The sequence below is a fragment of the Pan troglodytes genome, chromosome X, assembly GCF_028858775.2.
Source record: "Pan troglodytes isolate AG18354 chromosome X, NHGRI_mPanTro3-v2.0_pri, whole genome shotgun sequence".
Taxonomy (NCBI): domain Eukaryota; kingdom Metazoa; phylum Chordata; class Mammalia; order Primates; family Hominidae; genus Pan; species Pan troglodytes.
The window spans coordinates 107,174,832-107,191,599 of NC_072421.2; the positions used below are offsets into that span (position 1 = coordinate 107,174,832).

The 16,768-nt window shown below is 41.8% G+C and overlaps 1 protein-coding gene across 29 annotated transcripts in view; it reads right to left on the reverse strand.

Annotated features, from left to right (window-relative positions):
• Window positions 1-16,768, reverse strand: part of ACSL4 (acyl-CoA synthetase long chain family member 4) — a 94,894-nt gene that overhangs the window by 40,392 nt on the left and 37,734 nt on the right. For 7 of the 29 annotated variants that reach the window (XR_010154805.1, XM_009439489.5, XM_009439487.3 and 4 more), the window contains 3 exons: window positions 1,872-2,402; window positions 1,455-1,632; window positions 2-111 (listed from right to left, as the gene is read on the reverse strand). Coding sequence is in view for 27 of the 29 variants with exons in the window: in XM_009439489.5 (XP_009437764.1) it covers window positions 2-111; window positions 1,455-1,632; window positions 1,872-2,222 (639 nt within the window). In the remaining 2 variants the exon portion in view is untranslated. Of the gene's footprint in view, window position 1; window positions 112-1,454; window positions 1,633-1,871; window positions 2,403-9,686; window positions 9,863-16,768 lie in introns of those variants that run through there. The other 22 variants (XM_054676676.2, XM_009439491.4, XM_063804631.1 and 19 more) reach the window with 6 other exon arrangements.

Consider the following 16,768-nt stretch of genomic DNA (forward strand, 5'->3'; position numbering starts at 1 on the left):
CCTTAAGTTTACTTTCCAGAAGTTCAACACTGGTAATCAGATAGGAAGCCTCAGATTCATTTAGTCCATGAACTACTGCTTCTTTGCCAAGTGTGGCATATAAAGTCACAACTACATAATAAAAATAAACACAAATATTAAGTAATAAACATCTATTAGAAATGGATATTATTGAAGTCAGTCTTTAATAATAGTTACACTTAGAGACACAAAGACATTGTATATTTTAATTTGATTTCATAGTCTCTGTTACCATCCTTCAACCTTGCTTCAAACTCCCTGGGAGCCCAAAGTTTTCCTTACAAATTCCCAGAACTCTCACTTCCTAAACCTGAAGAAACCCAGAAACACTCGCACTGCCACAGCTGATCAAAAATCTGTCAATTTAGATGCTCAAGGCCAATAGGTACTGGCTGAACTCTTAATTCAGGTCAGACTGGCCCAGCTAGGGCTTCTGCTTGATACACACTTTCATTGGCCATAGCCTCCAAAGAATGGATAAGTCCTTGAAAATCTTGAGGATCTTAAGTCATAAGATCAGCCACAGATAATGTTCTTACTCCTTCTAAGAAGCTGTTTTAGTGAGTCCAATGTCCAATGTGATTGGTGACCTCCACACCTTAATTAGAGAGATCAAGGAGATCTACTCCTTAGGAGCCACCAGAGATAACATAAACCAAGATCAGTTAGAATCAAAGGACATCTGCTAAACTTAGAAAGAACTGAAAATTCAGCTCTAGATTGGTAACCAGAAACAACGTGGTTAAAAATAGCCACTTTCACAAGCTGTTCATCATTGAAAGTGGGTAATGGGTACATAGGGGATCATTTTCATATTATCTATTTTTTGTTTGAAATTTAAGCTCTATAATCCTATCTTACAGTGTTATATTTCATTCAACAAACAACAAAGTACTTAGTATGTGACAATACATTGTTTATTTCTTAAGCAATGGCAACAACAAATGCTTGAGTATTAGAAATATACTCAATTTTACTTTCTAACATATCTAATGCCAATTCCAGCTGTCACATGCATATTTCACACGTAAAATAGAATAAGTCAAATAAGAGGTCTCAAAGTGAAGCAATGAATTTGAATTATCCTGAGAAATGGTTTTTTGTTCTTTTAATCATTACTCTTTGTATATCACCCCCCCAAAATACCCCCAAACTCCAACTCGTTCAGTTACAATTCATTTCCAATTGGAAAATAAAAGTGTAAATCACATCCCTTAAAGCTGCCAATTCCCATATTAGTTCTTACAAGTTACCATATTTAACAGGAGTCATCGGATATCTTTTAGCCACAATATTACATGCCGTATTATGGACATAATTTATGTGTAAAATGGCTAAACAACACCTACTTTGAAAACAAGAGCATCTCAAAACAATTTTCACATGCAAGCAAAGACCCTTCTCTCCCCCCTCCAAAAACACAAGGCACTTACGAGGAAAGTTGTACTTAAAGCAGGTCTGTGCTGCAATCATCCATTCGGCCCTGGTCTCACAGAAGATGGCAATGGTGTTCTTTGGTTTTAGTCCCAGTGCAGTGAGTCCACTACCAAAGTTATTCACTCTGCGATTCACTTCAAGATAGTTCATCCATTTATAATTCCCAAGAATTAACTGTTAAAGTGATACATTCTCTAATATTAGTATATTCAAACAAGCAATTAAAATACTATCCAAAGCATAAAACTCTAAAAATGCTCTTAAATGAACATACAGAAGCTATGAGCGGCTTCTGGGTAGTTTTACACAGCACTATAATAGAATGCCAGCATACTTAAAACGCACTCGATTTATGATAAAACAAATGTGTCTTCCTCTTTAAAACATAAATGAAAAGCACCAAAATACTTTACCTTCTTAAAAACTTTTCCATTTGGCTGCATTTCATTTTCTTCACTTAGGATTTCCCTGGTCCCAAGGCTGTCCTTCTTCCCAAACTTGGATACAGCATGGTCAAATAATTTGTCCAGAGTATCTGCTCCGGGGATGTCTATTACAGCTAGTGAGTCGAAGTGTGTGACAGAGCGATATGGACTTCCAGGTTTGTCTGAAGTGGGCTTAGCTTTTATTCTCTTTGCCATAGCGTTTTTCTTCTTGGCATTGGTAAGAAAATACCATGGAATAAATATAAGGGCACTGTATATTGTTATTAACAAGTGGACAGGCAGCAAAATAATGGTGAGCACATTTAGCTTAAGTTTCATAGTGGAAAGGCTTCTAAAATGGTGCTTATTTCTTGTTATTCTTTGGCTTTTGAAAGCCTTATTGTGCTGAAGAAGGCAATAATAGAAGCAGCAGTAAGAATAGCAGTACAGCCAAGGCAGTTCAATCTTAGTGATACAGATAAAAGTTAGTAATCTTTGGAAGCCGACAATAAAGTACGCCTGTAGGTGATGACAATGAACCAAGCAGAGAGCAGGAAAAATAAAAACAAAAAACAAAAAACAAAAACAAGAGTATTAACAAGTTGATAGCACAATTGATTTAAATACTCAGGTCTTTATTAGTTTACACAATTAATTACAGAAAGCTGAAATAACTGGTCTGAAAGGCTGGCATTTTCCATTTGTAATCATTATTGACGTAAATGTCTTTGAGCACATCAACTTCTGAATTTATTTTTTTCTAGGTTTCTAGGTGTACTGGTACTCTGCATATCATTCTGTGAGTTGAATAACAACCTTAATGCTTACACAAATGCATGAATATGATATTTAAGTTTGTCAAAACTTTGGTAGAATAGGGTATGCCAATAATAAGATTTCTCTTAAACACGTGCATGTAAACTAGACATCTTTAAATAGTGTTAGGTTTATATCCAAAGGGGGGGGGGGTGGGGCAGAAACTATCAACTTAGATTTATTTCTCAAAGGTCAACCCAGAAACATTATTCTGAGTTCTTCATTAAGGTAAATTTCTCAGGTAATGCTATTTACTATCTACTATTTCCCACATGGGAGCAATACAATTGTAAAATCATTTCCTACATGTCCACTTTGTGCTCAAAACTGCACCAGTTGCCTAGGAGTGGTAATACAAGTCTGAAGTAGTATTAATTCCTGGCCCTTGGCCATTATAAGTTAACACTTATGAGTCAACTATCACACAAGATAGATCCAGTATTTTTGCAACTGTTTGGGGGAATGGGGACAGGGGGTGCAATTAAACCATCTCTTCTAATAAACACTACTGCAAACTGCCCATATATAACACTAAAGTGGAGTTGCTCTGGCCAAAACAGGGTTTGGGGATGTCCAGAGTCCTGCCCCAGAATTCCCGGAATCCCAACTCCCAAGGTGACCACTAAAGCATTTCCACTGAAAAGCCTTGTGGTAATACATAACTAATACATAACTACCATGTGCAGTGTAGGCAGTAGTATAAGCAATAAATGCAAAAGGAGTTCAGAGGAAGTGCAAAATGGCCAAGAGTAACTAGGAGAGGCTTTGTGGAGATTAGATTTAAGCTGGACCTTATGTTGGGCATCTAGAAATGAAAGAGGAATGGAAGGTATTCCAGGCTCAGGGACCATATGAAAAAAGATACGAAGGTGGGAATGAAAGGACTTTGGGAGAATAGGAAGTACCAATAGCAAGGACACTAGTCTGACTGGGGCACAGCATACACTAAATACGCTAAATACGCTTGACTAAATACGCTACAGTAGTTACAAAATCTAACAAATCAGGCAAAGTAATTTTGATTGGATTATGCGGAAAGCTGGGGGCTGCTGCAGGTTAGAAAAACAGTGCCATTGGAAAGAAACCGCAGAAACAGGCTCAAGAATAGTAATATTTCTTTTCTTTCTTTCTTTTTTTTTTTTTTTTTTTTGAGACAAGGTCTCACTTTGTCACACGGGCCAGAGTGCAGTGGCATGATCTCAGCTCACTGCAACCTCTGCCTCCCGGACTCAAAAGATCCTCCCACCTCAGCCTCCCAAGAAGCTGGGAACACAGATGTGCATCACCATGCCTGGCTAGTTTTTTTCCATTTTTTGTAGAGATGGGGTTTTGCCATTGTTGCTCAGGCTGTTCTCAAAATCCTGGACTCAAGCTATCTGCCCTCAATGGCCTCCCAAAGTGCTGGGATTACAGGCGGGGGCCACCACACCCGGCCCAAGAATAGTAACATTTTTCAAGGAGCTTACCTTCAACTGAGAAAGCTATTTCGGTGAGTTGTAGCATATTTCAACAAGAAAAATCAAAATATTAGTTCACTTTGAAGAGACAAACTGAAGCCCATCCTTCTGCAATTTTTGTAGAAACAGACTGACAGACTTAATTCAATTGACCCCAGGCTAGTTGATTGTTTTTATACCATCTAATATGAAATGGTAGCTTAATCCTGCCTGTGCCTTTGTTCATGTAATTTAGTTGAGTACACTGAAATGAGAAAGAAACTGGAAGTCACTGGGTGTCAATCCTCATCTCTGCCCCTAACTGGCTGTGTAACCTTGAGCAAACCATCTGCCTCAGTCTGGGACCACACTAGATCAGCAGGCCTTAACCTCTTAGAGATGATGGGCCTTTTTGAGAATGAGAACGAGGAACCCAGTTCCCCTCAGAAAGACATGCTAAATGATACACACAATGTCAAGTGATTCACAAGTTCCTTGAAATCCATCCATGAACTTCAAAGGGCAACAACCCTGAACTAAAAATGTCTGGCCTAGGTGATTCTTAGGGCCTTTCCAGCTTTAAATTCTATGATTTACCCTACTTGGAAAGTACCTTCTTAGTCTCTCGGACAAGTCTGGTCATCCATTTCTTCAAGATAAGGTATGTCATGTCAAGGGTTTATCATAATGCTGAATGTAAGATCCCCTCTAACAATCCTCTCCTCCCACTGAAGATTTCATGGCTACCCAAGTCCAGAACAATCTTTACTTTTTCTAATTTCACACATCATTAGCAATATCTACCACTCAATCTGATACATGATTATACTACCATCACTTCTAAACTTCTGGGCACCACAGTATAGAACACGGACCAGTAGTTCTCAACCATATCAAACCCAGTACCTCTTTCTTATGACAAATACTTTGTGATACCTCTTCATCAACATCAAAGGATAGTCATAATCTACCAACACACCATTTTAAAAAATGATTTCTTACTGGTAATATAAAAGAGTACCATAAAGAAACTAATTTAAAATTTAACAAAATACTTGTTTCAATACATACATTCTCAGAGACAATATTAGCAGACATAAAAGCATGTCTTCAGATTTATAAAATGCCCCTAAGGGGTGAGTACCACCTTACCCTCAATTGAGAAATCTTCAGACTTAAGGCTGAAAATATATAAAGAAACAGAAAATAGCTTTTGAAGAGCCTGTACTTTAGTTGGATTTAAAATGCATTGTATGTTTTTTAGTTATTGATGTTACATAAATTTAATCTTTTATACATATTTGCCTTAAGTCTTAGAGAAAGAGAAATGCTTTCTAGGTAATCCTCATAGTGCTTAGTACAGACACACACACGCATGCACACACACACACACACACACACACACACACACACAGTAGGCAAGGCTCAAAGAACATTCAGGTGAGAAGAAACCGGAGAGATCATTTAGTCTAGAGGTTTTCAAATTCTTTCTGCAGGTAGTGAGGGGGTCATGGGTCATCCATTTGAATAAAATCTTATATAGATATAAAAACACAAGCGTAGATGAAAGCAAAAAGCATAGCTGCTCTGGTAGAGGAGGCTATGACAGCCCCTGAAGGGACTCCTTGGAACTTCCAGTTCAGCTGAATATTTGAACCACTGATATTGTCTGAGCCCTCATCTTACAGAGAAGCAAATGAATGGCAGAGCACAAATCGAGCACCCAGTGCTCTTTCAAGTACACTAGCCAGCCTCTGCCCAGTTTTGCCTATCATCTTAAACTATAATACTTCCTTGTCAGGGGTTATACTCAGTCTATTGATAAATTCATTTCAAAAAAGATTTAAACATTTCATTTCACTTCAAAAAAAGAAGAGTTGGTGGTAAGGGTATGATGCTGAGCATCATACCCATCATTAGGCAAAATATAATGTCTCATAAGAGAAATAACAAAAATTTTCTAGGCTAACAGATCTGGGTTTAAAATGTGGTTCTATGCAGCCATAAAAAACAACAAGTTCATGTCCTTTGCATGGAGATGGATGAAGCTGGAAACCATCATTCTCAGCAAACTAACACAGGAACAGAAAACCAAACACTGCATGTTCTTACTCACAAGTGGAAGTTGAACAATGAGAAAACATGGACACAGGGAGGGTTACATCACACACAGGGGCCTGTCAGGGGATGGGGGGCTAGGGGAGGGATAGCATTAGGAGAAATACCTCATGTAGATGATGGGTTGATGGGTGCAGCAAACCACCATGGCACGTGTATACCTATGTAACAAACTTGCACGTTCTGCACATGTATCCCAGAATTTAAAGTATAATTTAAAAAATAAAGCTCTACATTAGTGGCTTCATCTGTAAAACAGGAATACTGCTTATATTACCTACTTTATAGTGCTTTTGTGAGAAACCTTTGTCTTCTTCCTCTTAAATTCCATAGGCAATCATACTCAGTCCCTCTTGGTTGTCTCACTTGGTTGTACTTAATCATCTCAACCACAGCCTGGTTCTATCCTATCCAATTCTCCACCTAATCTGTACCTGTACCTATGCAGCTGAATTTGCTGTGAGAAACACACGACTGTGTTGAATGTCTCACTTTAAACTTGTGATTGCTACCTCAAATGGACTCTCCCTGATGCAGAGAGACCACACCGCACTAGTCCACTCACTGGCCCACTCCTCTGGATTTCATACTTTACGCTCTTCAGACCACCAACATTCCTCATCCAGACTTATTCTCAGCAGCTGACCTATTTTGCAGACAAAACAGCAACAATCCAAAGATAATTTCCACAGACTCTCACTGCTACATCTACCCACCTAATCAAATCTGTGGCCACATGCTGTTTTCTCTCCTGTGACTATGGATGAACTGTTGATGCTCCAAGCTGAGGCCAACCCCTTCACTTATGCATTACACCCTGTCTTTATAAGGACACGGAAGTGCTACTCTACCAATTCTTCCCTCTCGTCCTTCCTCATTAATTTTCCCTGCTCTTCTGAACTATTCCCTTCAGCATCATAACCAGCTGTTATTTCTTTCATCTTAAAAAACATTCCCTCCTTTGCATCTTCTTTTCAGCTATAGCCCATTTATTTTCTATCTCTTTGGCACTCCTTGAAAGAGGTGTCTATGGCTCTCTGTCTCCCAGTTCTCTCCTATTTTCTCTTGAACCCACTACAATCAGGCTTATGTCTCCTACCACTCTATAAACTTGTTCTCCTCATCAGGGTCTCCAATGACTTCCATGCTATTAGATCCAAAGGTCAATTAAAGCTCAGTTCTCTTCTTCCTTGACCCACTGGCAGCCTTTAACACAGCTGAGCCCTCTTCTGCTTTAAACTTCTTCACTTAGCTTCCAGGAAACCATATTCTTCAGGTTTTCTTCCTATTTCCCTGGCTATTCCTTTTCAGTCTTTTTTTTTTTTTTCTGCTTCTTCCTCACATTCCTGGCCTCTAAATGGTATGGGGCTTGGTCCTTGAACCTCACAATTTTAAATACCACATATATGTCGTGATGACTTCCAAATTTTTCCCTCAAGCCTGGAAGTCTGCCTTAAACACTAGATTTGTATATCCAACTGTTTCCTCAACAGATCCACTTAGGTGTCAGTTAAATACCTCAAACTTAGCATGTTCAAAACTGAGATCATCCTTCCACAATCCTATCTCACCCAGTCTTGCCCATCTCTATATATTCCACTTGCTTTGACCAAAAACCTTAGATTCACCCTTTTACCCCCCTCTCTTTCTCACACATTCCACAGGCAATTCACCAGCAAATCCTAATGGTTTGACTTACGAAAAAGGTGAATCTAATTCAACTACTTCTCACCACCTCCACTGTTACCATCCTGGTTTAAGCCAATATCATCTCTCATGTGGATAAATGGGATAGCCAATCTAGTCTCCCTGCTTCCATCTCATACCCCTACAATAAATTCTAAACTCAGAAGCCAGAGTACTATTCTCAAAATGTAAGTTAGATCATACCATTCCTCTGCTCAAAATCTTTCAAAGAATTCCCATATGACTCACCCAGAATATAAGCTAAAGTCCTTACTACAACCTACAAGACTATATAATCTTTCCCCTACCCCAAGGTTCTGACTTCACCTCCTAGTACACTTTCCCTGGAACATTCTTCTGCAGTCCCATTTGTTCCTGCCCCATGGCCTTTGTACTTGATGTTCTCTCTGCCTGGAATGTTCTTCCAAGACATCTACGTAGCTTATTCTCTTGCCTCTTTTTTTTTTTTCTTTACTCAAAGAACACCTTCTCAGTGAGGCATTTCTCCAGCCACCTTCTTTTAAAATTGTACTCCCCACACTTTCTATCCCTTACTTGCATGATTTTTTTCCTGAGTACTTTTACTAATATACCATGTTTTATTTTTCATGTTTACTGTCTATGCTCCCAGTGGAATATAAGCTTCACAAGGCAGAGAGTTTGTCTCATTTGCTGCTGAATCTGTGACTGGAACAGTGCCTCCGTGTGTTGGCTTCAATGAAATTGTTTACTGAATTAAGAATGTACTGGAATTATTCTGAATCTATAAGGTAAAAATATATGCAAGTACAATAACGTGAAGGTAGCTAACTTTAATCATCTTAAAAAACAATCACTTGTCCATGTCAACATCCTAGGAAATACTATACTCTTAAAATCCCTGGTAATTAAAATAAACTTGAACATGTTGTTAGTTGCTTAATAGAAAATATGAAACTGGAAAAACTGCCTGTTGCATAGAGTTGGAAAAGATTGGTGTTATAAAAGCATGAAGGTTACACAATTTGCACTATGTGCATTTTCACTGATAATTTTCACAAAGGTATGCTGTCCTTCCATGTATGAAGAGTGATACTGCTATCCCACCATTAGGAGGACATGAACTTTGAGTGGTGCTTCCTTGAGATCATGTCTGTTGAACTTTACCATTCCATATGGGAATCATAGTAATAACCAGGTATTGAGCATTTACTACAGGCTAGATACTGTGCTAAGTCCTTCAGATATATTATCTCATTTAATCCTTCAGAAAACTCCTTTGAGGTAGTACCTTCATTTTAAAGATATAACAGACTCAGAGAGATTAAGTTGCCCAAGATAGCATAGCTGAGTAGAGATTCGAACCAGGTCGATTTGATTTTAAAGTCCATGTTTTTAGCTCAATTATCTGTGATCCTAGTCATACTGGTATAATCTAAATAAGTGAGAGTGACAAACTTTGGGTATGAAGAAATACTGGCAACAATTTTGAGCACTAATCTGTCCTACATCCTAAGACATTTTGGCGGGGGGGGCCTCTATAGATGTCCAGTAAGTACTAGAAGTTTTAGTGAAAAATCAGATTCAATTTTATTTTATTTTTTTGTTCTGAGGTGAGATTTAATAAGTATTTCATTCCAGTTACTTCAAACACTCCGAGATAGGTTAAATACAGAAAGCATTAGTGATACATTAAGCTCTAGTACACAAAGTAAACAAACACTACATATTAATTAAAGTCTGAATTTAAAAGAAGAAATCGTCTTACCCAGAAGCATGTGACACAACACCAATTTGAGAATGAAAGAGAAAAACTACTGAACTGCAGTTGGTTAATGCCAAGATATTTTTTCAGAAGTTTTAGAAAATGAACTAAACCAAGCAAGGATCCATGCATCTGCCAAGTTGAAACATACAGTAGTGACAAATTAACTTTGTCCTTGACATAAGATCTTACAAAAATAGTTTTTAAATCAATTTGAAAATCAACAATTAACTATATAAGTGCTACTTTTTTAGAAGTCTCATTTTCAAGTTACACATTATTTAAGAGTAATTTAAGCACCAAATAAAGAGACAATTTGCCTTCTGAAAAAGATTAGTTGTAACTAGTAAACATTAAATCAGAAAACAATTATAAAAGTTCCAAGAGATTAAATCGATAAGAATACCTGCTGTACTTTAAAAGATCATATTTCTAAATAGATGTTGCATCACAAAGACTTTTGTAAAGGGGTGGAGTGCTTCCTTAAAATCTTGTTTTCTTTCATACACTATTAAAAACTTCCAAATGATTGTAAAACATACCAGAGAAAGCTCAACTAGGTTGAGTCAGAATGGTTTCACTTTGTAAATGAAATCAAACTTTACAAGAGACATTACAATTAACTTCATACTTTAACATTAAAACTTAGAGAATGCCAATACATTAAGAAAATAAAAGCATTAAGAGTTGCTAACAAGATCTTTCATCAGTCTGCAAGACGAAATAATCATGTAAAATATATGTATCATTACGGCACTTGTCTCATCTGATTCAAATTGTTATATTGCAAATAACAAGCAGTCTATTCAATATCAAATAACTTGTGCAATCAAACCTTAAGCTCAAATATACAGTAATTATAATAAATACATTTTAAAACCAAGAAAAGCAAAACAAAACCTAAGATGACTATAGAGATGCCATATACCAACACATTACACCTGTGCCTGGCTAGTATGACTGAAAGCTTTTCACAATTATGACTGATCTTTGGGTGCGTCTCTCACAAGATAAACTGAACCTGTTTACTTCATCACCTGGAGAGGTATTAACTCCTGAAGTCGCCATTCTGCCAGTCTCTTTGCAGCTTTTCCCAGCAAAGAAAGCACCTCAGCTGCCATGTTGAAGATACTTTTAATGCTCTAGAGTGAATTCCCTCCCATCATGCCTTAAGAAGATCCCCAGCATGCATCAGATAATGTTGTTGCTAGGTCATAGGATGTTATAATCAGTATCCTATCTATGTATGTTAAAATGAGGAGCTCTAGGAGTCAATGTTGATGCCTACACACTTCACATACACTGTGTATAATTATACATCTATTCCTCATTTTAAGTGATCAAGATACACTTGATTTTTAAAAATGTAGCTTTCTAAAGCTGGGAATTGGTTGTATATAATTTAATCCAATAATTGGTTGTAAATAATCCAAAGCTTACATTTAAGGAATCTTGAGGATAAATCAGGCTAGAAGTGGCACCTACTGGCTAAGCATGATGCTATAATCAAACTTTATTAAACATAATGAAAAAGGGAGAAAAACTAAGTTCTGGGTGATACGTGTTTAGAGAGCAATACAAATGGTTCATTGCTGTAGAAGGGCAGCAGATAGCATAATGACAATGTCAATGTTGTACAACTGATGCTAAAGAGTAACTGCTGCAGGTCCCTGTACACAAAACCTTGCTGCTAAATTAAACTGCCCATTGTACCACAGTGCAGACTTTTATTTTATCTACAAAGTCTTCGATTTACTGGGTGCTTTTTCTCTGTTGGGATATATAGATGATTTTAACATAAGTTAACCAAAAATAATTGGGCTATAGAATTTAACTTTAAAGTTAACTTTTGGCAACAGAGCAAGACTCTGTGGTAGATAGAGCTCCCTCTCCCCTCTCCCCTCCCCCCTCCCCCCTCCCCCCTCTCCCCTCTCCCCTCTTTCCACGGTCTCCCTCTGATGCCGAGCCGAAGCTGGACGGTACTGCTGCCATCTCAGCTCACTGCAACCTCCCTGCCCGATTCTCCTGCCTCAGCCTGCCGAGTGCCTGCGATTGCAGGCGTGCGCCGCCACGCCTGACTGGTTTTCGTATTTTTTTGGTGGAGACGGGGTTTCGATGTGTCGGCTGGGCTGGTCTCCAGCTCCTAACCGCGAGTGATCCGCCAGCCTCGGCCTCCCGAGGTGCCGGGATTGCAGACGGAGTCTCGTTAACTCAGTGCTCAATGGCGCCCAGGCTGGAGTGCAGTCGCGTGATCTCGGCTCGCTACAACCACCTCCCAGCCGCCTGCCTTGGCCTCCCTAAGTGCCGAGATTGCAGCCTCTGCCTGGCAGCCACCCCGTCTGGGAAGTGAGGAGCGTCTCCGCCTGACTGCCCATCGTCTGGGATGTGAGGAGCCCCTCTGCCTGGCTGCCCAGTCTGGAAAGTGAGGAGCGTCTCTGCCCGGCCGCCATCCCATCTAGGAAGTGAGGAGCGCCTCTTCCCGGCCGCCATCACATCTGGGAAGTGAGGAGCGTCTCTGCCCGGCCGCCCATCGTCTGAGATGTGGGGAGCACCTCTGCCCTGCCGCCCCGTCCGGGATGTGAGGAGTGTCTCTGCCCGGCCGCCCTGTCTGAGAAGTGAGGAGACCCTCTGCCTGGCAACCGCCCCGTCTGAGAAGTGAGGAGCCCCTCCGCCCGGCAGCCACCCCGTCTGAGAAGTGAGGAGCGTCCTCCCTCCTCGTCTGGGAGGGAGGTGGGGGGGTCAGCCCCCCGCCCGGCCAGCCGCCCCGTCCAGGAGGTGAGGGGCACCTCTGCCCGGCCGCCCCTACCGGGAAGTGAGGAGCCCCTCTGCCCGGCCAGCCGCCCCGTCCGGGAGGGAGGTGGGGGGGTCAGCCCACCGCCCGGCCAGCCGCCCCGTCCGGGAGGTGAGGGGCACCTCTGCCCGGCCGCCCCTACCGGGAAGTGAGGAGCCCCTCTGCCCGGCCAGCCGCCCCGTCCGGGAGGGAGGTGGGGGGGTCAGCCCCCCTCCCGGCCAGCCGCCCCATCCGGGAGGGAGGTGGGGGGGTCAGCCCCCCGCCCGGCCAGCCGCCCCGTCCGGGAGGTGAGGGGCACCTCTGCCCGGCCGCCCCTACCGGGAACTGAGGAGCCCCTCTGCCCGGCCAGCCGCCCCGTCCGGGAGGGAGGTGGGGGGGTCAGCCCCCCTCCCGGCCAGCCGCCCCATCCGGGAGGGAGGTGGGGGGGTCAGCCCCCCGCCCGGCCAGCCGCCCCGTCCGGGAGGGAGGTGGGGGGGTCAGCCCCCCGCCCGGCCAGCCGCCCCGTCCGGGAGGGAGGTGGGGGGGTCAGCCCCCCGCCCGGCCAGCCGCCCCGTCCGGGAGGGAGGTGGGGGGGTCAGCCCCCCGCCCGGCCAGCCGCCCTGTCCGGGAGGTGAGGGGCGCCTCTGCCCGGCCGCCCCTACCGGGAAGTGAGGAGCCCCTCTGCCCGGCCAGCCGCCCCCTCCGGGAGGGAGGTGGGGGGGTCAGCCCCCCGCCGGGCCAGCCGCCCCGTTGGGGAAGTGAGGGGCGCCTCTGCCCGGCCGCCCCTACTGGGAAGTGAGGAGCCCCTCTGCCCGGCCAGCCGCCCTGTCCGGGAGGGAGGTGGGGGGTCAGCCCCCCGCCCGGCCAGCCGCCCCGTCCGGGAGGGAGGTGGGGGGGTCAGCCCCCCACCCGGCCAGCCGCCCCGTCCGGGAGGTGAGGGGCGCCTCTGCCCGGCCGCCCCTACTGGGAAGTGAGGAGCTCCTCTGCCCGGCCACCACCCCATCTGGGAGGTGTACTCAACAGCTCATTGAGAACGGGCCATGAAGACAATGGCGGTTTTGTGGAACAGAAAGGGGGGAAAGGTGGGGAAAAGATTGATAAATCGGATGGTTGCTGTGTCTGTGTAGAAAGAGGTAGACATGGGAGACTTTTCATTTTGTTCTGTACTAAGAAAAATTCTTCTGCCTTGGGATCCTGTTGATCTGTGACCTTACCCCCAACCCTGTGCTCTCTGAAACATGTGCTGTGTCCACTCAGGGTTGAATGGATTAAGGGCGGTGCAAGATGTGCTTTGTTAAACAGATGCTTGAAGGCAGCATGTTCGTTAAGAGTCATCACCACTCCTTAATCTCAAGTACCCAGGGACACAAACACTGCGGAAGGCCGCAGGGTCCTCTGCCTAGGAAAACCAGAGAACTTTATTCACTTGTTTATCTGCTGACCTTCCCTCCACTATTGTCCTGTGACCCTGCCAAATCCCCCTCTGCGAGAAACACCCAAGAATGATCAATAAAAAAGAAAAAAAAAAAAAAAAAAAAAATAAAGTTAACTTTTATAATAAATGTGTTTTGTTCAAGTGAAGAATATACAAAATATCTATAGGTTATACATCTATCTCCTGTCATCTTACATATTTATTATAATAAAGTAATACAACTTAGGGCTTTCAACCATGAGTGTAGGTTCCAAAAAAGTCTTTAAGCAGCAGTAGTAGTTCCCATAGGAATATATTCATGTTACAGGGAGAATTTTACAACTATGCCTTTTTTTGCCACATGATCTGCCCTCCCCATCTGCCAGAGGAGGAACCAGCTTAATAGGTTAGTTTGTCAATGTTCTTTTCAATATGTCAGACTGTTAATAAATTATGCAACAATGCAGTCTTAAACCATTTCTTATAAAATGGCCAAATAAATGACTATAATTCAGCTGCCTGACCACCATAATACAAAATTGTATCGTGATTTAAAAAAAAAAAAACTCATTCTGCTGTTCAGTATTAAATAGATCTTAGAAGTGATTCTAATTAAATAACTCAAAGACTGATAAATCTGTTGAATATTGAAATCTTATGGCCACATAGTCAATGCTCACATATTAGCCGTAGTAAAGAACAGAAAGCCACATATTCTAAAGACAGCAGATAATTCAAAAATGCATTTTATCCTTATTAGCATTTCATTTTGAGTATGTCTGACATTTCAGAAATTAAAGAATTCCTACCTAAAGAAGGAAGTCACACAAAGCCAAATATAAGAAGCCATGGAAAAGTACCCCTGGAGTTAGTATCTCCACATTAGGATTGGGAATACATTCCATTCTGTTCTCTCCCTCCACATTCATTTGTTTATCTGGCTTATGCTTCAGTAAGATGAGTGAGACAAGGGTGATAAGGGAGCTAATTATTTCCATTTTGAAACATATTTTGGGAAAGTTCAGACAAAGGCAATTGATGGGGGGCCTCCAAAGTGTCACAGAGTACTATCTGCAATCTCCTGAACACAACTGGCCAGATATGTTCATGCCAGTGCTTCTGGTAACTCCTACTCTTCACCTTGGTAGTTTTTTCCCTTCCAAATCTAGATGGGCTGCAGATTGATTGCTATAAATATGTATGTGTGTGTGTAGGTGTGCATCTGTGAGAGAGAAAACAGTACTTTCTGTAGTTAAATTAACTATAGAAGTTTGAATACTACCACTCTTCATAGTGGCAGTATAGTCTGTCAACTTCCAAAAGGAAATAATAATTTTGCTGATATTTTAACTTCTTTGTCAGCCACTGGGTAGCGTGTAACACCTAAGTAGCTGAATTCGGTGACAGCTAATTCTGATCTGCTGATACAAATCTTTGGCCATGTTTAAGATTCTTCTAATGCAGGCTAATCAGTGGACTTCAGCATTTAGCTATACAAAAACATGGCCTTTTGAATTTCTTTATACTTGGAAATCAAAAATAGTTATTAGCACATAAGAACTACTATATCTTCAGTTTCAAATTTATAACCTATTATAATGAAAGCAATTTTCAGAAGACCAGAAGTTCTAGAGAGACAGTATCAGATATAGGGTTTTAGTCCTGGTTCACAAGCTGCTGAGTGGTAAGACCTGGAACAAATTAACCTCTCAATGTCTGTTTCCTCATCTGTAAAATGAGAAAGTTGGGTTCATATTTTAAGATATCACAAAACAGTAAAAAATGTAAAAGAAAGAATTAGTGGGGGGAAATGACACAGAGCTACCAAGTTGTTGTTGTTGTTTTGCCAGGCATGAATTTTTTTAAAGCCCTGCCATTTACTATCACCATAATTTCATGAGATAAATAACATGTTTAATTCCCCTAAATTAGAAAGATATATTCTATAAGAAGCAATCCTTTAAACTGAAAATGTTTAGCTTTTAAAAACTCATGATCTGCTGTCCTTATTTTTCTCACTTCACCATGGACCAGTAAAAACGTTTTCACTAACCAGCACTGGTCTAAAAATCAACAATTGGGGACTATAGGACTAGGTAAATTTCAAAGTCCAAGCCTCAAACACTATGATTTTAATTTTAGGTGCTCTGTTGTATTTCTTTTACTCCATATTGTAGTCTAGAATAGATGCCTCAATGAAATATATACTTAAAAATTTATGAAGATCAGAAATACACGCAAATCAGTTTGAGAGACAGCCTCAATGTATACTTGCCCCGATACATTGAAGCTTATTCTTCAATAAGCTTCGGCACAAGTATACATTGTGGCTGTCTCTCAAAGAATAAGCTTCAGGCTGGTATGGTGGCTCATGCCTGTAATCCCAGCACTTTGGGAGGCCAAGGTGGGCGAATCACGAGGTCAGGAGTTTGAGACCAGCCTGGCCAACATGGTGAAACCCCTTCTCTAGTAAAAATACAAAAGTTAGCCAGGCGCCGAGACGGGCAAATATAATCCCAGCTATTCAGGAGGCTAAGGCAGGAGAATTGCTTAAACCCGGGAGGCAGAGGTTGCAGTGAGCCGAGATCACGCCACTGCACTCCAGTCTGGGTGACAGAGCAAGACTCCATCTTGGGGCAAAAAAAAAAAAAGAATAAGCTTCAGCGTATCGGGGCAAGCATAAACTGCTATGGATTTAACTTCATCAATAATAATGAACCACTGAGGATGGGCGCGGTGGCTCACGCCTGTAATCCAGCACTTTGGAAGGCTGAGGCGGGAGAATCACTTGAGGCCAGGAGTTCAAGACCAGCCTTGGCAACATGATGAAACCCCGTCTCTACTAAAAATACAAAAAAATAGCTGGGCGCGGTGGCACGTGCCTGTAATCTCAACTACTCA